A 23,278-nucleotide genomic window follows, 5' to 3' on the forward strand; every position below is an offset into this window, starting at 1 on the left:
AAATTTTTAAAAGATTTACTTAATCTTATATATTCCTATGTAGAAATTCACCCAAAATTGTTACGCCACCCTACCCCTGGGGGTGGTGATTTTCACAAATTTGAATCTATAACACCAGTGGATGCTTCCACACAAGATTAAGCTTTCCTGGCTGATTAGATTCTGAATAGAAGATATTAAATTAAATATGTAAAAAAAAATGATCCCCCCATTGTGGCCTCACCCTACCCCCGGAGGTCAAGATTTTCAGAACTTAAAATTTACACTTCCTGAGGATGATTCCACACAAGTGTCAGCTTTCCTGGCCAAACGGTTCACGAGATGACGATTTTTAAAAAATTCTCAAAAAATTTCAATAACTCCCTTGAAAAAGGCATGGTCCTTAATTTTTCACAACTTTGAATACCCATTGCCTAAGGGTGCTTTGTGCAAGTTTGGTTGAAATTGACCCAGTATTTCATGAAGATGTCGAAAATATAAAAAGACAATCAGAAAAGCTCACTTGAGCTTTCAGCTCAAGTGAGCTTAAAATGGCCAATGTCTAAGAAAGGTAATACTGTTACACCTTTTGATCAAAATATTATGATCTGCCTTTATGTATATGTTCCTTTTGCGTTATTAGTGTAGATCTCCATATTACAAGGCCTCAGTTCTTTTATTTATTACTCTTCTTCGGGTTTACATACTATTAAACATGTTATGTTTTTGAAACACAGTTAAAACACGAATATACCTGTAGTATGGTAGTGGTGTTTATTCAAGAATAGATAACATTTCTACAAAAAACTTCAAATGATAGTCCTATAAAAAAAGTAATGTACAAAGTAGTTAACATTTTATCGTGTCAATGATACATTTGTAATGCTGCATCGTAATGAAAAGTGGATACTGAAAATGTGCCTCAACAAATGGATTGATATGAAAGGTTAGTACAAATAAAAATGATCATTATGAAGTCAATTTATTAATTCGACCTCCGTTTTTTGTTCAGTTTTTCACCTTCATGAAGTAGTTTCTTTGATGAGCGTGATACCAGAGCCTTATGAACTTCTTTTTTTACCTGTTAGAATTTTAGAAATAATATGCACAGTTGTATCTTGAGAGAGATGATAGAGAGAAATGGTCTCGGGAAACTAATATACCGGGAAAAATATATCTGAAGCCATACAAATATTCGAGATTATTATTCGAAATGTTCAGATTTGGATACAAAAAGAGATTTTAAAAGCAAAAATTGTGTGCAATGTTTGAATCGTAAACATAAAAACATAGATAAGCAATTCTTCTAAGAACATTAAAATCCTTCCTGATGAATCTTCAAAAATTCTAAAAATGTGAAACGAACGTTTTGATTATGTTGAACAAAGATCACAAATTATGTTTAAAAAATTATAATTTTACCTCCGCGTTGGTAAAACAGAACAGGACTGCAACCAGAAATCCCTTAAAAAAATAACATGTGTCAGTCAACAATATAAACACTGTGAGCAGACATATCTCATATGCAATTCAATAAATAAATTTACAGTAGGGAGATAAGAGCACAATGTATATTTGTAAGCCTATTCCAGATTAACCGTAATTATAACGTGTAATCAATATTTTAAGTGATAAGGGGGTTAAAGGCATTGTTTATTCTCTATATAGTTTAAGTTGGATCTGTATTCAGTGATTATCTCGAACCATAACCTAATTAAGTTTTAAATCACATTGGTTTGATTATTCAAAAGTTGATCAAATGTACATTGTTTAATATAATAACTTCAGAGTTGACAGACATTTGGCAATGCGGCAAGCAAAATGTCAAGGTATGAATTCCAATTGGATTTACTTTTCAAATAGTTGAGCGTATAAACATGTTGTTTACTGCTATAATTGCATAATACTATTATAACCGCAGTTTTTGTTCGGTGGACTTCAAACGAAATGTAAGAATTTACATCAGTCAGCTACATGTAAGTACATGTACATCATATCTGACAATAGAAATCCGACAGTTTCTGCAAATAGAAACTAACATGACAAATAAAGTTACCTGTACAGAGACAATCTTTTACTTTATTTCTGTTAAGCAAACTAAGAGGATCTATTGTGTTGAAAAAAAAAAACCTTAATACTATCCATTGAAGAAACTTTTAATTATTAGAAAATCTAAGATTTGAATTGCCAGACACAAAACTGCCATATTTTTTTAAAAAAATGCTTACCTGAAAGGAATTGATAATACTTTCAACATACAGCCACACAATTTCCGTTCTATCGTCCATGCAATCTGGCATTGTAACCGATATCACGTAATACACGCCAAACAAAGGTATAAGGATCAACGTAGAGCGAATCATCCGCCTAAAAAGGGAAAATTTAAAACAAAAGCACACTACTATCAAACAAAAGGTCATAATTTCATTTGGTTAAAACAACTGCTAATCTATGTGTGGATTACACTGGAAGTTTCTGTTTAATTATTCAAGTGAAAGAGGCAATTTCGTTTTTGTAGGTCGTTTTCGAAATCAACAAGTGTTGTCAAGTTTTTGAGCTAATATATGCGCAATACATGTAAATGCATATTTCACTCGGAACCAGCGTCATTTTTGAAAATATGTTTTGATGCAACAAATAGATAAGACGATTTTAACAAGACCTTAGAATTTCGGTAGGGCGTAACTGTCTCTCTATATGACCTGACAAATTTTAGAGAGTCGCAGCAATGAAAGAGACAGGCCTGTTTTACACAACTATCCAAAGTCCAAACTCTTGGTAAAATGATTCTATTGGATTTGGCCTTCAAAACGGCCACATTGTAAAACATAAATGTTTATACATGTACACAGGAGCGTAAACTGTTTTATTTTTATTGATTTTTTTTCACCATGGCGATGCATAATCCACGCAATCACCGTATACAAACCCTAACGCATGGATGTCGACTAAGATACTTTTTCTATTTACAATTAATATCAAATAAAGTTTGCAATATAATAAAAGTCTATTGTAAAATTAAACATACAATAGTTTTTACTCCTCCATAAAACTGTCATCTACACGATTTAACCCTTTGACCTAAAAATCGGTGTCTTTGTAGGCCTTTTGGAGTGATGGTATAAATTGTAAATGCAAAAGCTAAAGGGATAATTTAGATATCGTCTTGAAACGAAAGTCTTGCAACTCTGCACACTTTCTCTATATAAAAATTTAATTTCCCATGTGGTCCATCATTTACCCGGGTATTATTTATATTTACTTTGACTCGGGATGCTTCAAATTTAGTTTTCACTTTCTGGCTTAATTAATCATTTTTTAAAAATATCAACACATTTTCGATTATGGTTTTTTTTTCTATTGGCACATTGGTTTCGAGTAAAAGTAACACTGTAGAAAGCTTACGACAAAATCGTCCACAGACAACGGACAAATGTCAATCAAAAAAGCTCAAGTGAGCCTTCTGCTCAGGTAAACTAACAAGATGATTTAAAGTCAACATTTGATTCTAGTTAATAATTGATTATCTTACTATTCAAATCAAACACTTGAATAAAAAACAAACTCTAAAAATAAGAAGATACAACTACCAGATACTTAGAAGTTAAAGAGAGTCGAAACACATTGCTAGAGTTGAAACACTTTACCTGTGTCGATGGGGGATGTGTTTTGTTGAATCGTTCACTTTACTGAATATAGTTCGTAAAATGTTAATGAAGAATATGAAATTTACCTACAAAAAAAAATCGCACACACAAACTATATACTGCTTTTGCTTGTAAAGTTAGAATATCACTGCATTCATGATTGTAAATATTAAATCACTTTTTACGTATGCACAACCTTGAAAAATTTTTTTTTATAAATAACCAATTGTATACATAAAATGCAATTATTGAACGCATATTATGGTTGATAGAAGACATGCCTTTTAATATAGAATTAAGATACACTTAAGAACTGCCTACCACAACAGATACTACGATTGGTCCACGAATTATCCAATCAAATTTGTGTTCGGGACTGTGCGTACTCCAACACCTGACAAAAATGCAACAAAGCATAATTGATATCACTCCATAGAAACTATTATGAAACAATTATTGCTAAAATTTTAAAAATATAATGCAAATATAATGTTGGAATGTTTGTGGCGTTTTTATGAAATGTGTTTCAGGAGTGAAATATGTGGTCATTAAAATATATGTTTATATTTACTAAGTACCCTTTATCATTACAGCGATATTAGACCGTGATTTACAAATTATTTGAAACTTGCGACCAAATTTTGATTTAATGATATCCTCTCTTGAAATGTTATAACATCCTTGTAATACCGTAAAACATACACGATTTGAGGCTGTTTTGTATAGAATTTTTCACAATTGAGCGTCCTTCAGATCCTTTATTCCTTTATAGACTTAACATATTTGCCGTAAGGGCAACACAGTCATATCAAATTATACCGTTAGTTAACTAGGCATAAGCATAACATTTTGTGATTATGGACGCTTTATTTAAAATTCCAGTCAAAGAACTCCTAAGAAAATTTACAGATACTTGCAGTGTGTCCTCTAATGTTTTTCGAACAACTACCCATGGAACAATGCACAAAACCGGAAAACCTGAAATAAATTCCGAACAATGTTTAAATAACATAGTTACAATACATAATTGTGACTCTAGAGTAGCACACTCCCTATATTTTAAAACTTCACTCGAATCTTAATAAGTCTATGATCACAACTTACAACCACATGTTTAAAGTACATGTATATCATTCACAAATTAGGCAAGTTTTCTTGTAACAATTTGTTTAAAGCACATTCTAGAACATAACACACATTTTCAGTCAATCAGGAGGCGTTAAATATTACATTATATGATGCATTTAATCGTCGATAATTTCTCCTAGCTCACAGCGACGTCAAATTGACTAGAGAGTCGTACACAAGGGAGAGATATTTTTGATTGACGCAAAACTTTTGATTATTGGGTGACATTCTAAGAAAGTTTAAAATTGGTAAAATGTGAAAAATTAAGAAGAATCCCCTTAGTTATTGCTTCAATTTTACTAAATATGATATAAAAATATGTTGTCCAATGCGTTTCCCATTCTTGATAAAAAATATTATCTTTTAATAATTAGGTATAAGTCGTTGAATATGTGATCATTTCTTATATTCAACATTAAACTGAACAATATTGAACTGAACAAAATTGAACTATAACTAGTAAACACTGAGATGGGGACCATCTCAAGGAGCCCTTCTTGAATAATGGACTATGAGATGAAATGTCAAAGAATTTTGCTTTGACCTTGACCTATAACTTAAAAAATTTTCAGCTGGCACAGAACTTCTTATTCAATCTCATTACCCCTTACATACATGTACACGAATTTTTGTTCAATCTGAGCAAGATTAAGCAAATGAAAATTATCTAGTCTAAAACTGATTATAAAGAGATTTGCTACAGACTTCACATTGACATGGTTCAAGATCACTGCGCCCATTCAACCAAAAGGCTCTGTTAAAGTAAAGTATTTTCCGGAAAAAACTATGTGTAGAGTATAATTTTATGTAAGCTCTTTAAAAAAGAATTTTTTAAAATTTGATATGATCTTTACACTTGTACAAAAATCATTCAAGATTAATAAATACTCTTTGATAAAAGACATTATGTATGAGCCAGACTGGAGCAAATGAAGAAAAGATATGCTCCGAACAAGGATTTTTCATATAATTAGGACCCTCAAATTTGACCTTGAAAATTGGTTCCAGGTCACAACACAACCTTTACTCAAAAGCTCTGTTTATGTGAATTATGAGTCAAATAAGGCTTAGTGTTCTGAAAAAAAGATTTTTGCATGGTCTGATATGACCGTGACCTACAAACTTCATTCAAGGTTATTGCACACCTTCTAACCTCTAACCAAAGATACTCTGTGAGTAAATTATGAGCCAGATTTATCCAGGGAGAGAGAAACTATGCCCTGGATTTAATATATAATACTGTCATGACCTTAACCTTAGACTTAGAATCATGGTTCAAGGTCACTGCATATTCTTAACCTAAATGCATTTTGTGGGTGAAGTATGAGCCAGATTGGGCCAAGGGGGAAAAGATATGCTCCGGACAAGTGATCTCAGATGGACGGAAAGAAATATGGACGGACAGACTGATCACTATAGGGCACCCGCAGAGCGGAGTCCTAATTAGGATGGATTTAGAAACAGGAACATTAAAAATACGTTCCATATGGGAAATAACATGTTTACTTTTGCAAGAGTGTTACAAAAAGTATTATTGGTGCACCTCTAGACAAACATGTCACTGATCTTCGCGTACGTGAGTACTTTTGTGTCAATATTGTTGCTTTGGCTTAGGATAATGCATCTAATAAATTTATGTTTATGTTGTATATTTTCGTAATAAACGTAAATGTATTACCAAATGTTACGCAATCTTGCTAAAAAAAAAGCAATCTTGTTACAAAAGTAAGGTATCTCTGTTTTTGGATTAGAATTCTGTTGATATAATAAAAGCAAATAATTTGTTCTTCAAATTACTGGCTTCGAAGCAAAAACAATTTTATGCATAATTATTGAAAGTATATTAAAGAGTGGTTGAAAACTTCAATAACTTTTGTTATCGTTTTGGGGTTTTTGTGATCTTTACATTAACCCGTTGTGGGGGACTATTGACCCAGTGGAAGTAGATAACAAATCAAATGATTAAATCTCGTTTGCTATCCTAAGCTAAGAAAAATAAGATGACTGTTCTTGATGAAGATTCCAGTATCAAGGGATGTTTGCAAAATATTAAGTACCATTGATTCCATTAAGATAAAAAGAACTACAAAAATTGGATATTTATTTCCCTATTATATATAACTTTGTTCTGTGGCAATTAGGGGGTCTTGTTTTTTGAGTTCGTTGGATTTTTGTCCTCGGCTTATACAAAATCAACCCCATGGTAATTGCAGAGACACACGTTTGCCACAAAATTTTGCTTAATCTGTTAATGGGTCTTTTGTTGTATAATTTGTTGAGGGTGAAACATTGGTTTCATTTTTCTGTAACTTACCCCATCCAAACACAATCAAATATCGATGAAATTTCTTGGACTCCGTCATGGTCTTAAAAATCAATGAATGTAAGTAGGCTCCCTCTACAAAGATCCAGGTGTAGCTTGCGAGAATGGCGTAATTAAACACTGAATGGACTAATTTGCAAGGCCATGTCTGAAACAAAACATAAACCCTTTTCTAAGTCATCAAAGTAATGGGCTTTGGTGAGATTTTTTTTAGATTATGGTGATAATGCAGTTTGATATCGATCTTTAAATGCAATTTATTGTACGTTTCAAGTGCTCGTTTAATTGCATTTAAAATCGAAGTCCTTGACAAAATGTACATTGTAAAAAAAAAAGAACGTTCCTAATCAATGTTTACCAATAAGTTGGATTTAAAAAAAACCCAAAGAGTTTACAATCTCTTTCACGGACAACGCAGTAACTTTATATTTTAGTTTGTACCTCTCTAATAAATAAAAATATGAAGAACAAAAAATATTTGCATATAATTTAGGTTTGGCATCATATATGATGAATCGTTGTATCAGTTTAAGTAGAAAAGGGGGATGTTGTTTCAGAATAATCTAATATTACCTGATAATTAAGTTGAATAATATGTTTAAGTTATAGGAACATCAAGGCGTATTTAAATCTACTTTTATTATATTGGTTGGTTTGTGGTCCTCAGTTTTTTCATATTTTTCGTTGATAGCATATGCTATTACTTTTCACATATTTTGACATGCTTTAACCTAGCTACCAATTGAAGAAGATAACTTACACTAAAAAAGCTTATAAACTTGTTCTCTTGATCTTTTTCATATAATGGTACCATGTGAACTTGTACTTTTAATTACCTCTTCTGTTTCACAGTGTCAGAAGGGCAGTGTACAGTGTTTGTCGCAGCAAGTAAACAAATTGAACACATACATGACGTAGCTCTGCGTACAGTCAACGTCAGAGTTATTTTAATTGAATGATTTACAATAGCTTTAAAACTAAACCATAAAAAAATTTTCAGAATATTCATCACTGCCATCTATTTATTCTCTTTCTCATCTTGAATAGAATACCAAATGCTTTTAGTTTGTTAAAAAATATAATATACACTTAGAAAATCGATGATCTCCTTAAGAATTTTGAAAGTATACCCTCTTTGTACAACATGTTTATCAAAACTAGAACGTGAACAACGGAATCAAATGTGACCATATACATGTATTCCGAAATGAATGTCTGCTTTCAGAAGCACATTTTTACTTGTGAAATACTAGTTAATTCACTAGTTAAAAATAAACCAAAATTCGACGTGTGGCATCATTTTTGCTGCTTTAAGAATACACACTCCTTGTAAAACATAGTATACATCCCACATATTGGGGTACACATGGTGTGATATCAGAAAATATTGAAAACAATTTTATAGATTAAATTGAACTACCGTTCCAACAGTTGAAAGTTTAGCTGTTCCGCCCTCCACATGTGACCGGCCTTCCGGAACTGTGTATAAGTCTTTGACAAAACAGATGATAGCCCGCAGCATAAAGCAGAGGAACATGTTTAAGTGAATGGTATTTCTTGGGCATCGAAGTTTTCTACAATTATATTGAATTTCATGTTTGCAAATTCTTATAGTAATTTAGACTTTTGTTGGTATGTCAGAGAGTTCTGACCTCAATTGCGACTGAAATATTTATAAAACCCACTGAAAATAAAAGCGTCCTATGACATACCATATGAAACCCAGAAGAGCAAGCATTCTGAGAGTATTGCATAAGCGTCCCCTACCGGTTTGTATTATTCTATGAAAGCTTCGAAGCATACATTTATAAACGAGATGTTATGTTTTAATCAGAGATAAAAGAACAGAGGAAATTCAAACTAAATTGTTGATATAGAAATTAAACAAAAAATGGGTAAAATAATACACTTTATTTTATCTCCTGTAATGTCGCCAAGTCGTTTAAGTATTTGCTGGTAGAAATTTGTGAAAACAATGCACTGTTATGCAGAATACCATTTTTTTTTTACAGTTTTCTGTACCCCGAATTAACAGACCAACCCGATAACGAACCCGATTGAAATAATACAAAAAACCCTGTGGATTAAATTTCCAAAACAATGATTGATTCTATTTTACAAGACTTATTTGTTTGATAGAAACAATAAAAGGAATGGTACAAGTAATGCACAATATTATACCTTACTACATATTTTCCTCGTTTATTTAATGCACACCGAACCCGATGACGAATCCGAACATTAAAAAAATGGAATATAAAAATTAATTTTCTCGAAAATATGTCAACCAGACGCTATAAAAGTGTAAACTTGATCTGTAGTTTTACATTTTGAAGCTGTTTAGCAAATTTTATATTATTCTTTAGACGCATAAAGAAAAAAAGTGTGGAAAACTGAAGTGGGACAAACAGACGGACAGACAGACAGACGGACTGACGGACGCAGAGTAAAGCTATAGCCCCCTCCGGTGAAACCGGTAGGGGACTTATAAATATCCCGTTAGATGAACGCAACTATTCTATGGAATGAAATGGATTAATTTACTTTTAGTTTCATGCAGCAGAATTATTACATTATCATTAGTTAGATTTTGCTAGAAGAGGAAAATTAAAAACAACCAGCTTCAGTTGCTATAGTTCAATCTGATCATACCTGAAAATCAGCATAATGGCAACTGCTATCGACAAACATCCAAAGGACAGACAATACCCAGTTGTTACTATTCCATAGATGATTTCAAGATGCGTAAACGTCTATCAAAAATCATGTAAGAAATGTATAACGTTGTAAACATATGTCTAGATTTTTTTTTTATTTACATAAACATGTACATGTAATACATGTATCTACTGAAAAGAATACTTGGCAGTCGACACCTGAAATCTTGAATAATTTGTGGGAAAATTTTGTTTTTAATTGCACCATCCAAAACATATGAAATTTAAGGCCAAATAAAAAGTGTTATAGTTTCTGTTGTCAGGAAAGATTTGATTCATTGCAGAAATGGAAACATCACATTATAAACATATTTTGTGAGTAAAAAACATTCCAACAATATTTACCAAGTTTTAGTTAAATATTTTTAAGTGTTATAAGTAATAATTGATGAAAATACATCATGAAAATATTGACAAAATGGATCGACAGGGTAACTTGAAACAAGCATATTCGAGGGTTTGTTTTATAGACCTCGACGTGAGATTTAAGTTACTGAATTGACAGAAAATCATTTATAGTAATAACCTTTAAGAGGTTCCCTTTTGGTCTGTTTAGACACCCAGTGAAATTGGTCCATCCAGTTACATTGATATCCGGATGTTTGTACCATGTACCATCCTTGCGACAATGTCGGGTTGCTCGACCTAGTATACATGTACAAAAGCGAAACCAAACAGCAGCATTATCGTATAAAAATGAGTATATCAAAGTGTTTAACACAATCGCAATGATTAATGATGCTGACCATCAACCAGAATACTTAATTAAAAAATAAAAGCTGTGTTTCATTCGCCGAAACCAAGCATGTGAACATGATACATAATCAAGGACGCGAAAAGTTCCGACTGAGATCAGTACATATATCAGTACATAATAACGTGATGTGAACGTTTTTAGTATATGCAGCGAATATGTTTGTACAGATGAATGGGAAAAGGCAAGCATGGTATATCTGATTTTGTTTGTATATTATATTGATGAGGAAAAAAGTTGATAGCTGCTTTTTCACAAAGAGCAAAAGTATTTCTAATTAACAAAAAAGGGTGTTCGACGTAATTTCGAATGAGTTCATCTTTTCTTCATATGCAAGCATAAAGTTGTAAACAGGCATGCATAAATGCTTGTCTACCTTTACCTGACGGTAACTTTTGTTTCTGTTATACCTTTGAATATTACCTGTAACGTTGAAATTACTGATGTAACTAGGACAATACTGCGCAGCGGTTGTCCCTGCAGCCGTCGGTGGCCAGCACATGACGTCATCAAACGTAGAATCACACATCAAGCCTAATCATAAAATATTATTTCAATTAAAAAAACTGAAAAATCTTTTCCCCCTTCAAGTGTAAATATAGACCAAAATATGGTTCTGCTGCACGAAACATTTTAATATTAAACTTTCAATAGATAAACAAGAATGTTATTTTATATGTCTAGAAAATTTCTTTCCGGGAAACAAACGCTATTACAAAGGTATTCGATCCAAAACTCCCTACTTCTTGTTAATTTTACGGTGTTGACCGGAAAATAAAAAAAAAAACGTGTTCTCCCCTGTTTTCGTAAAATATTGGTTCGCTAACGTTTAAATACATAAATTTAAAATGCAAGTTAATATGAGTAGTATTTGAATTGTGATGTCAATATGCAAAAATACGAAGGCAGGACACAGGTCTAGAACAGTTATACAACTGTATAATAGCAAACCTATGATAAAATGTCTGAATAATTAGTATTTGTTCCTGGAAATAAGATTGGTTTGAGATGTATTATGGACAATCTCAAGCGATTCTTAATTGTACAATAAAATCAACTCTCTGTTAAAACAGACAAATTGATACAAATAATTTCCGGCGATTCTTAACAGTACAGTATAAGCAAATGTCCGTTAAACTATGGAGGGTAATCGTGTTCAAAAATCCAGACATGTAAACTTCTTAATCCGAATATGTAATCGTGTTTATGTGTGAGCCTGAGCATGAATATGTGTAATTCTGATCGTGTAACCTATAAAACTCGGGCATAAACACATGTAAGATTTGACTCAGTTCCTTCGCATGATGCACATTTTGCAACTTTATTGTTTACATTAGGTAATTAAACCTTCAACTTTGCACACTTTCAATCCGTAGTTTCTGCGTCTGTAACTTCAGGCTCGGCAATAGCACATCTGACATGATACAAATTGACAAATGTAAAGTCTACAAGTTTGTCGAATTTTGACATGACCTTATATGGCAACTGCCTTGCTGCGGGAAAAGGCATGCCGTAACGGCCGGACCGGAATGAACGAAAAATAAACATAATATTCAGCTAAACTGTTGCAATAAGCTATTAATGAACGACACCTTTTCTATCGAAAACACCGGTATTATTTTTAGAAAAAAAAATTGAGGTATGATTGAAACTGGACCAAACAGGAAGAGGTTCATGTAGAAAAAAAATCGTTGCCGATGTGACGAATGCGCTAATTTCCGTAATATAATTCTTATGGTATTATAAAAGGAAATGCCTAATATCTTATATCTCTAAAAAATTGACATGTAATTTAAACTGGAATATAAGTAAATGCGTACTCTTTTCTAGAAATGAGACGGATCAAGAAATTTCCTAAGGGGGTAAATATATTTTGAGCAGCATGGGGTTCGAAGACCGCCGTGAGGTCCCATGTAACTCCATTGCTTCTGAATTCTAAGAGTGAAATTTTAACCGGGTTTCCGATTATTGAAATAGTTAAAATTGCAGACGGGCGAGTGGCTGTCAAAAAGGTACCCTTATTGTACCAATAACTCCTCGAACAGTTTTCAAGATAGGAAGTTGTTCTTTTGCAGATCATTTATACGTATATATCAGAAGTATGCAAATTGCTAGGATTTTGATTTCTGATAATTTATAAAAATATCCGCTGTTGAATTTAGTCATTTTTGGGCAAAGACATTGCATATAGAGTACCACATTTTTACTCTTGTTATTTTTCTGAATTAGTTAGAATAAACGACCTGCAATGATTTGGTAAAATTCGCGGAAAAATTTATGTTACTTTACGTGTATTTATACTTTTGGTTGTTGTGTAAGTGAAAGATAAATAATAACACAATCTTCAATAATAATTTAAAAAAACTAGAGCAAAGCTCGTTGCAAAGCAACGAGTGGGTCTTCCGGTAATGTCGGAAGTAAAGCAGGAAGTTCCTGTAAGAAGCAGAGCTCTTAAATCAACAACAAGAGTAACTAAAACAAAAAGATGAAAAAATCGAATTATTCCTGGTACGACTTAACAAAATCCGAATGATTTTAAGTATGAATTAACAAAAACCTTTCTGATTTCAAGAACGACTTGACAAAAAAAATCCGAATGTGTTCAAGCACGACTTAACAATTATTTTTGGTACGAATTAATTTTACTTTGAACATTACGCTATTTTTTAAACCAAGGACGCGGAATCAAAATTTCCGGAAAAATCAATTTTTAAACCCCGATATCTCTGTAATGCTTTGTTTGATTTTCAAACATATTTCAGATTTGAATTCACCATGGCAAGTTCTATAAGACTGTAGTATTGTCTTATTTTGTTCAAAAAAATGAAAATTTCCAAAAATTGGAACTGCTTCCGGTTTTGAGCAAAATTGATGAACAAAATTTTAAACCCCCCAGTACATTATAGAATTGATACATCTATCATCAGTAAAAAATTCAAAGCGATATCTTTAAAGTTAACGGAGATCTCTTCCGGACAAAATCACTTTTTTTAAATTAAAAAATGGCCGCCAAATTTGAGCGGAAGTGACGTAAATGCTTAAACTTTAACATCTTTGAGGCACGGTAGGTTTACAAAAGCTCTGAAAATTTCATTGAAATCGGATGAAAACTTTTTGAGATATAAAGCCGAGAAGGAGTCAGAAAAAAAATAAAAAATAAAATAATAATAAAAAGAAACCGAAGAAAAACAAGAGGGTCTTCCGTTGGAAACGGAAGACCCTAACTAGCGCATATTTTTTGTGCGCCGTAAATTGAAGTTTTACTATGGGAGGCAGTGTAGCTCAAAGATCGTCCATCTGTATTTTTAAACAGGGAGCTACAGACCTGCAGCTAGCTCACAAGTGGCTGTAAAGCTGTATTATACTAGCTCTCCAGAAAATTTTTATCAGCCAACTTCACAAAGTTAGTCTGTATTGAACCGACATTCAGGACGTCATACTCAATCCCGTAATAATTGCTAAAAATAATTTTAAAAAAATGTCAATTTTTACCTTTATGATAGGCTTTTTTTCCTATATATTGCCGACAATGCAAAGAAACAATTCTTAAAATAATTTATACACATTTTAATTTCACGATAACTTTGTAACTCAGCTGACGGACCCCGTGTAATTTTTCGCGTGGGGGGGGGGGGGGGGTCTTGTCACAACTTTTTGGTAGCGATAAGGATGCATTTGGAGATATTTTCTTAATTCAGCCGAGGCCTATACTTTAACAATTTGTTGCATGTACTCTAATAACAGTGGCGTCGGAAGCAAATTGAAGGGGGGGGGGGGAGCTAAACTAATCATGAAAAATATTGACAAGAATTCCCATCATCATGAAAATTCTAATCCGTGGGGGAGGGTATACCAATAACTCCAATCTTACCTGTCCAATTTTTTCCCCCCAAATCATGAAATTCCTAATCCGTGGTGGTGGTGGTGGGGGGGGGGGGGGGGGGGGCTAGTATACCTACTATGACTCTAATTTTCAATAAACTATTAATAATTCATTCTCTTTAAGGTCTTTTAAGGAACAATTTTGTTTGTTGAGAGGAAAAAGTAGGGTTGGGGGGGGGGGTTTGTTGAATCCTCCCTGTTGCTATGTTCCTAATGGTTAGGTCTAACTTGGCAAAAAAGTGGGGGGGGGGGCTAAGTCCCACCCCTAGCCCCCCCCCCCCCCTCCCGGTTCAGACGCCTATGAATAAAAATGCGTATATATCTTTATACACGTGTATTCAAACAAAGTCATTAAATGTAATTGTTTTCAGTTCTAAGAGGATATCTGAAGCCGATCGAATTCTTTACTCGCATCTTTTATACATTCTCTTGATTAAATGTACACCAATCTCATAATTTAATTTTCCGAAAAATAATACTCTATGAAATGTTGTTATCCAGAGATAATATGATTATAGGCTTACCTAATATTTTTTTTTATTTATTCCGTCCCTATTCCGGCGATTACGGCATGCCTTTACCTGTAGCTAGCCTTTTTCTATCAGTGACGTCACTGTTTCCATATAAGGTCATGTCAAAATTCGACAAACTTGTAGACTTTACATTTGTCAATTTGTATCATGTCAGATGTGCTATTGCCGAGCCTGAAGTTACAAATGCAGAAGCTACGGATTGAAAGTGTGCAAAGTTGAAGGTTTAATTAACTAATGTAAACAATAAAGTTGCAAAATGTGCATCATGTGAAGGAACTGAGTCAAATCTTACACGTGTTTATGCCCGAGTTTTATAGGTTACACGATCAGAATTACACATATTCATGCTCAGGCTCACACATCAACACGATTGCATATTCGGATTTACAAGTTTACATGTCTGGATTTTTGAACACGATTACCCTCCATATTAAACAGGCAAATGTATTAAATATAAAGTTTGTCCGTTTCCTGTTGAAAGTTGTTGGCTACTTAGCGCATCAAATTTCGATTAAGGGTTCCATAAATATCTTCATCCATATAAATAAACCCATTTTGTGTAGAGAAATTAAATCAATATTCGTACAGTTAATTTGTACAGTGAAAATTGTATATATAGGATTGTATACTAAAGACATTTATTATATAGAAGGGACACTATTAGTTTTGTACGTGCGTCATTTTCAAAACATTCAGATCCCTTAGACAAACGTTTATAGACTTCATTATCAATTTTCAACAGTGCATGATTGTATTTCTGTCTCGAGGGCACTATCAAGTCAGAGGAAAAAAATCTGTATATAATCATGGACCAGCTTAAATTTATATATTCAAAAACTATTCCTTATATTGTTATTCCCGCTTTAAAAAAATAATGAAAAAAAAACCATGAATCTTGTCAACCTTGAACAATTAGCCAGTATATGCATGCACCTAACTATGCTTGCTCATTGTCAAAATATAAAGAAAACACAAACCTACCTTTGTGTGACGTGTTGGTCCATTTTGTTAGCTGGTCGTAGGTGCAATTTCGTTTGGCCTCCCTTAACAAAATCCATTGTTGTTCATTAGGAATTCTCACAACTTGGATTTTCTAAAAGAAATTCAACAGACAATGATTTCTTTTTAGAAACTTTTTCGTTTTCTATTTTCAATTTCGGTTTTTTGTTTAAGAAATACTTCAATATCCTGTCACTATGTTTTCATTTCTAAGGATGGCGTGGTCATGAAAACATGTTAAATTGCTCTCGGCTGATTGGTTATAAATGTCAACAGGTGTAACTTATGGGTTTTTTTTCACGACATGCAGAACAGTTTTGTAAAACAATGTTACAGCGATCACTCATAATCGCATTTGTATCTAGTCCATTTATTCGTAAGCGTATAATGAATAAGAAGTGCATGTACGTTGTATAATAAAGAAGTGTGGTCTAACAAAACATTCTAGCAGGATGTTTATACATATTTGTGGCAGTTAATTTTTGTGTTTGCAAATTACAAGAAACTGTTAAATAATCGAGTACCATTTTAGGGAAAGAAGTTATACACCGAATGCTTTTTTACTTTCATTTTCAGTGGTTTTCAATACAGACGCATCTTACCGGAAACCGAACCTGACATCCCATCGCAAGATTTTGTTAGGAGATTGATAACTAAATGGGATTTCATTAAACTGATCCCTCAATTTGTGTTATTTATTTTCACACATTGATAGTATTCTATATTTTGGCTCCTCATTCAATTTAGCGGCATAGATTCTTGGAACAGAATGACAATAGCACTCTAATTGCCGTTCGAGCAATGAACCTAAATATCAACGCTTTCTTAGCAACGTCCATTATTGATTTGAATACTTCATTATTGGCTATATATGTAATCAAACATTGGTTTAAAACATATAAGTTAAACCTAATGTGCTCAGCAAATACAATGCTTAATAAGATGGAAATTCACGCAAAAATTTTCTTTAAATGTCACCACATGGAGTTTGACTCGAAGTTCATTGACCATTTTTATACTAAACCATTTTTTAATTTAGTAATATTGTGTGTTCTATAGCCAAACCAACATGAACAGCTGAATCCTGACAATGGCAGAGATTTTCTGAATGCTTCCGTTGAACACATAGCTTTTATTCCATGGATGTTTTGTCACAACCTGTCACGGCATGTGGACCAGACATTAAATCAGATAGAAGGACCCAGCAATTTGGATTGATCATGGACAGAAAAGTATCACCTTCGATTTCCTGTGCTTTATACTCTCTCCGTCCTCTGGTGCCACATTTGGTCTGTGTCTGTCATTTCAGAAATGTAAAACATCAACCTCGTGCAATAAAATCTTTACACAATCACCATCATCATCGGATCAAAATATGAATTTATCATGAAAGGGAATGTAAACATATCAATTGTACTTGCATAGCTGCTTCTTCACATGAATTTTAACAACTGTTTAGGAAATGAAGATGGATCTGTTCGATAATTCCTTTGTTTTATACAGGATTGAAGATATAGCTAATATCATTTTTTATTCAGTAATTTCTTTAGTGTAGTACATCAGATGTTGAAAACTTGATAAAGAAACAGTTTATACTTTAAAAAACAAAAAGTAATTAGTGCACTATTTTTCTTGCCAAAAAGACATTGGATCATGAATGTGCCTTAATGACCTTTGACATTGCACACCTGGCCCTGGGTCAAGTTCATGACACACCCTCGGGTGATAAGGAATATTAGTGTGTGTAAATTCAGAACTTTCAATGCACGTTTTCCATACAATGAAAAAAAAAACGGACACAAATTTTGCCCATTTCCTTCCAGTGCCCTTGAGTATGCAAAATGTCCGGGGGTCAAAATCATGGCACACCATATGGTCATATGGAGTTTTTGTGTGGAGAGAAAAACTTCCAATGTTCCTCCAGAAAAGCCTGAAGGAAATCATTAAGCTATAAAGAAAGCACTATTGTGAAATCTAATTTTTATTTATTGACTCAATTAGCCAATAAAAGTGTTAATAAAAGAACGTAAGTAGTTATTGGTAATAAAATATCAAATGAATAATAATATCGATTAAACGCTGCACAAAAGGAACAGCAGTTTTTTGTAATGATTGGTATTGTACATTGTAAATACAGTCTGCTTGGTAATCTGAGTCAAGTCTGTTGAGCTCGTGATCTAAACGATGCTTCTTTAGTTATCTAGTTTTTTAAAAACTAGAAGAATGCTTTCCGTATACCCGGTAATTTTCGCAATGATCAAATTTTCGCTATTTTCGCGATCTCTTTTAAATCACCAAGAATTGAATGCGTAGAATTTATATCCTGTATCCTTTTTATAAGAAACGCTTAAAATCGCAAAAAATAACTTACGCAAATTTAATATGAAGCAGATTTTCCCCATATTCGCAAATTTTGTAACACGCGAAAAAACCCGGATATACGGCATGTTCTTACGCCGGCAGCTGGGTCGTTCTTTGAATCGCGAAGATATTTGTCTTGTTATTGATATATAAATGACAAGCAATTTTCGCAAGAGATAGATAGATACATACTTAGAGGATATGAATATTTTATAATTATGCAGTCATTTGTCAACTGCTATAAAAGTTGACAAGAAAACAGGAACATTGTGCTGGATGTTTATGCCAGTGCCAAGGTGTCATTTTTGCACCCTTTTAAGATGCAGTTTTAGGAAAATCTATACATACCATTGTCTAGATAGTTTATACCCCCTTTTGTTTTTAGTGTGTTTTACCTGACAGGTGAGATATATCACCTGACAGGTGAGATATTTACCTTTAAGAATTAATAATCCTTAGGACAATAATAATTCCCATAGGAGAAATGATTCTCCTTCAGGACATATTTGCAATCCTATGGAATTTTAAAAATCCTGTAGGATATATATCTTATTTAGGAGAAAGGTATTTCCTTTTAGGAATTTGATTTAGACAGGTAGGTTTCCAATAGGAAATTAAGATTTCTTTTCGGATTTTAGCAAATCGTATAGGAATTTAAAGACCTCTAGGGAGTTCTTGTATTCCGATAGAAAATTTCAAATAGGAATATTGTTTTTCCTCTGGGGGAAATTATTTTCCTGAAGGAATTCATTTTTGAAAGGTAAATATCTCACATGACAGGTGATTACATGAGGTATTTATTTATGGCATATTTGAATTTTTCTATACATGCAGCTTATTGAGCTTAGACGGGAACAAATATCCCACCTAGGCACTAGCATAAATATCCGGCACTGTTCAAATTTTGGCAATTCTTGAGGACCTTTCTGTACATAAAAATTTTGTAATGACAAAGCTACCAAAAATGCAGATGACATCAAAGTTCAAAATACTTCTAACACAAATATTTGTTTTTAATATATTAAAACACTTTGCTCGATATTCATCATGAAGAATTACATCTAAACTCATGTTTCTCACCATAAACAATTAGTAAAATGACCGATATTGAACGGTTTACCATCACCTACCGGCATATTTTGCTGTTGATAAATAAATTGATATATATTTTGTTTACTTAAAACACCATTCGAATTTTCGACTAAGGTGGCCATGACCTCTCGAATAATTTGCTGTTTATGTCGTATTATTAATATTAAGGTTGCATTAATTGCATAATCATGATCAGAACGTTGACGCCTACTTTTTCTGTAATGAATATAAGGTGACGTTAGAAAAAGGGTGAAAAAAAACCTGCGTCTGCATTGTATGCGTGGACAACATTAATTATTTAGCAGTGACATTTTATGCTTGTAACGTATACCGCCAAAGACACGATCTATTACGGAATGCAACACAAATTACGTAAACATAAAGGATGAATTAAGCTATCGTGCATTTTAAACATGACTTGTATAAAATCGGAACATCTACATGCATGCATATTTTGCCGGCATTAAACTTCTTAAAGATTTCTATACTATAAGTACGACTTTGGGTCATTAGACATTTTAAACATCCTTAATCAATTTTAATAAAACACCTTTTGTCGCCATATTATTAGTGGACTTATAATATGAGTTCCTTAACAATGAATCAAGACGCTTTGTCGCCATATTATTAGTGGACCTTAATATGAGTTCCTTAACAATGAATCAAGACGCTCTCTTAACTCGAAATTCATTATACTGTAAACCAACTTTTATTCGCGTGCGAGAAATTTCTGCGAGATTAGCGGGGGTATAAGCCAAATTAAAATATTTCTCGGCGCGAACCAGTCATCAAAGCATCTCGTGTATTCGTTGTAGGATAATCTACATCTTGGTCGCAAAAATTAGTGGCCGCAAACCACTTTGACTTCGGTTGATCGCAAAATAAAGTTGTCGCTAATAGAAGTTTTTTTTTTTTCAGTATACAATATTATGTATATTTGAAAAATTAATCAAATTTAGATTTTAGTTTCAAGATGTTACTTTGTAATTGGAAATTGCTGTGCTATCAGTCTCTACTTTGAGTGTGCATTTAATGATGATTATTATACCGATAAATGTTCATCCAATACAAGGAAAGCAACAACTATCACTTGAACGTTTGATGAAAGATTCAGATGCAATGACAAATGTTCCTCATTTGAGCAAAATTGTTTTCCGCAAATCTATCATCGCAACTACATGCACAATGAAGATTTGTACTGACAGTTTAAAACTTTTAAAATATGATTCGATAAATACCGTTTGTTTCCACCAATTCTTGCACAAGTGGCAATTTCTAAAAGAAAGCCTATCTCAATATGATTTTCAATAATTTACCATTCGGAATTTCATTTACATGATTTTACAATTGTACATAGATATGATTCAGTTTTTGTGAAGATTTTTTTTATTGTATCGGGTTTTCCCATTTAGTTTGCTCACAGAACATGATCACTTTTTTGTTTTTGCACTTTATAGACGCACGTGTACGACCGTCAATCAATCATTATGTTGTCACAATGTTTAGACGTTTCTCGCCTGTGCGCACTGCATGCTTAGCAAGTCAGATCCTAACGCTGTGACACATGCCTTAAATTATCAGATAAATAGCTGCCCAAAGAGTTAATATTGTGTTATATTTTTTAATCTGGAAAACAATTTGTACACAACTGTTTTTGATGATTTAATAATTAGAATTGACTGATATTTAATTGGACGGGGAGTAGAGGAATCAGATCGGTAATATAAATGTCAGAACCAACCACGGGAGGCACTCATAAATGATAAATTGAAAAAAACCCTTAGACTATTTTGGTGGTTATGGTTAGATAAAAGAATCACCTGGAGACCATAAAGGGAAATAATACCAATGAGTATTACTAAAAACACCCCCCCCCCTTCACCCTTACAAAAAATCACACAGAACGAAACATATACAAAAAGAACGAGATTTATAGCTGCAACCAAATTAACTTTACCTCAGCTTTACCTCAGCTTTCTTTAACTTCCATTTGGTTGACTTATTTCTTAATTAAAACTAATGACGCTTGTTTACTATTCGTATCCCATGCGTTTTACATGTATTGCGATATCAAATGGGTTTTACATAATAAAATTGTGCAATGCAGAATCCTCACATATAATTTGTTTTTAAAAAACATTACTACTTCTTTTAAAACTTTTATTCTTATTTGATGCAATACATGTATATATGAATATTAGCAGTTGCAATCAACATCGTACAGTTTGTCTACCTAGTTAAAATATTTTGAAATGAAGCTAAAAACAAAACAGTTTTTCGAAATAAACACATTGGTTTTAAACTGTTAGCTATAGGTAAAAAAAAGTGAAGTTGCCGACTAAAGAGTAATGATTTATTGTTTAAGAAATTGAGCCCATTTTGCAGTAGTGTCTCACTGTTGCCATAATTATTTACAGACATCATGTCCAAAGATTCAATGCATATTGATGATTTAATAAATGAATATTAAGGCAAACAAAAGGTTACCTTAGCGACTCGTCAAACTGAATATCAAAAACACATTGCAGTGTAACAACTAAGAATACAAAGTGTTTCTGTAACATTTTGAAAAACTCTAAAATAAGTTCAATTAAAACTGTAGTCAAAAAGACGCTATGGAACGCAATCTTAAATACTCGGTTAGGGGGAAGTGGGGGAAGGGGGGGGGGGGTTAACGTGGAAAGGTGTCAATGAAATACAGGTAATTTTTCTTTAAAGAATAAATCGTTTGGTACATGTACGCCTTAGATATTGTGACTCTAACAGTCGAAACATTCAAAGTTATGATGTATTTCCTCTGCGACTGTGTTTAAAATATATTATACTTTCATTAGAATTAATTATTTAACAACTTCAAATAACACAAGCTTCAAATAAAGGAAATTCAATTTTTTTTTGCATCCGAACATACGTGAGTTTATAAGAAACTTACTGGATCGACGAAGCATCCTCTTCCATCTGATGAAATTATAAAATTGCTGAATACCACCACCACCGCTATCCAAATCAAATTCATTTAAGATGTTGGAAAAATTAAACGACCGTATGAGCTGTGCTCTGTTTAAACAAGATTTGACAACATAGCTTTCCTGTAGAATTTCATCAATTATAAGCATAGCCGTGCCTACACAGAGCACGTGAAATATTTCCAATACTTTTTCATCGATGCCCGGAATGTATTTAGTCTTGCGCCGAGAGGTCGGTCACCATCGGTATTGGAATTGTTATTTGTTTTGAATACCATAGCCATTTCTCTATCCTATTGTTACATTGTAATGCAAAAACATGATGAAGATGTGAATTTTTTTATTACAGAGAAAAGCATATTTCTTGTTACTATAGTTCGTCTCTCTCTCTCTCCTCTTTATTTCTCTCTCCCTTTCTCTCTTACTCTCTCTCTCTCTCTCTCTCAGGCAATATTGGGGGACTTAACCTGTCCGTAGGTGAAAACAGTTCTTGAAAGTGCCTAATCACCTCTCACACCCAGGTTACACGACCTATATTCCTTCATTCAATTTTTAAAAACAATTTTACCACAGCTGGTTGATATCTGTATTAACCATAAATTGCATGCAAATTTTGGTACCATCAGTTAAGCTTATCTATGTAAACCGTTAACATTCTCAAAATTAAGCTACGCTACTGCAGAAGAAAGTCATTAAATATAAATGATTAAGGAGATTCAAGTCATACGATTTCTGCAGCTGTGCGTACATTAACCAGTTTGGAAACAAAATTTTTTTTCCACATAACTGAAAGACCGACTTCTTTTAACAATTTTAAGACGAAGAATGCCAAACATAAAGTTTCGGGTGGGGCAAGTCGCCTTTTCCATCAATTTTTATCATCTACACCATCCAAAC

At 33.1% G+C, this 23,278-nt stretch overlaps 1 protein-coding gene across 4 annotated transcripts; it reads right to left on the reverse strand.

The window, feature by feature from the left end:
• Positions 1-736: 736 nt before the first annotated feature.
• On the reverse strand, positions 737-22,587 carry LOC105333730 (parathyroid hormone/parathyroid hormone-related peptide receptor). Of its 4 annotated transcripts, XM_034475130.2 has the most exons (14): positions 22,348-22,587; positions 17,202-17,259; positions 15,945-16,056; positions 10,972-11,082; positions 10,321-10,439; positions 9,730-9,830; positions 8,498-8,651; positions 7,069-7,225; positions 4,544-4,604; positions 3,948-4,020; positions 3,627-3,712; positions 2,208-2,346; positions 1,402-1,443; positions 737-1,060 (listed from the first exon to the last, which is right to left on the reverse strand). In XM_034475130.2, the coding sequence occupies exons 1-14, from the start codon at positions 22,371-22,373 to the stop codon at positions 965-967; spliced, it is 1,335 nt and encodes a 444-aa protein (XP_034331021.2). In that variant the 5' UTR covers positions 22,374-22,587; the 3' UTR covers positions 737-964. The 4 variants fall into 4 exon arrangements, with proteins under 4 accessions (XP_034331021.2, XP_011435173.3, XP_065927317.1 ...); XM_011436871.4 differs by lacking the exon at positions 17,202-17,259; XM_066071245.1 differs by lacking the exons at positions 17,202-17,259; positions 22,348-22,587 and adding an exon at positions 16,143-16,251 and having other exon boundaries at positions 10,959-11,082.
• Between the last annotated feature and the right edge of the window lie 691 nt (positions 22,588-23,278).

The sequence above is a fragment of the Magallana gigas genome, chromosome 9 (assembly GCF_963853765.1).
Source record: "Magallana gigas chromosome 9, xbMagGiga1.1, whole genome shotgun sequence".
NCBI lineage: Eukaryota > Metazoa > Mollusca > Bivalvia > Ostreida > Ostreidae > Magallana > Magallana gigas.

Coding starts and splice junctions, on each gene's coding strand:
- LOC105333730 (XM_011436871.4), bottom strand. CDS start 22,431: ATGAATTTGATTTGGATAGCGGTGGTGGTGGTATTCAGCAATTTTATA. Junction 8,652..9,729: donor GCCATTATGCTGATTTTCAG/GTATGATCAGAT, acceptor ATATAATTGTAG/AAAACTTCGATGCCCAAGAA. Junction 3,713..3,947: donor CAATCGTAGTATCTGTTGTG/GTAGGCAGTTCT, acceptor TTTTTTTTGTAG/GTAAATTTCATATTCTTCAT.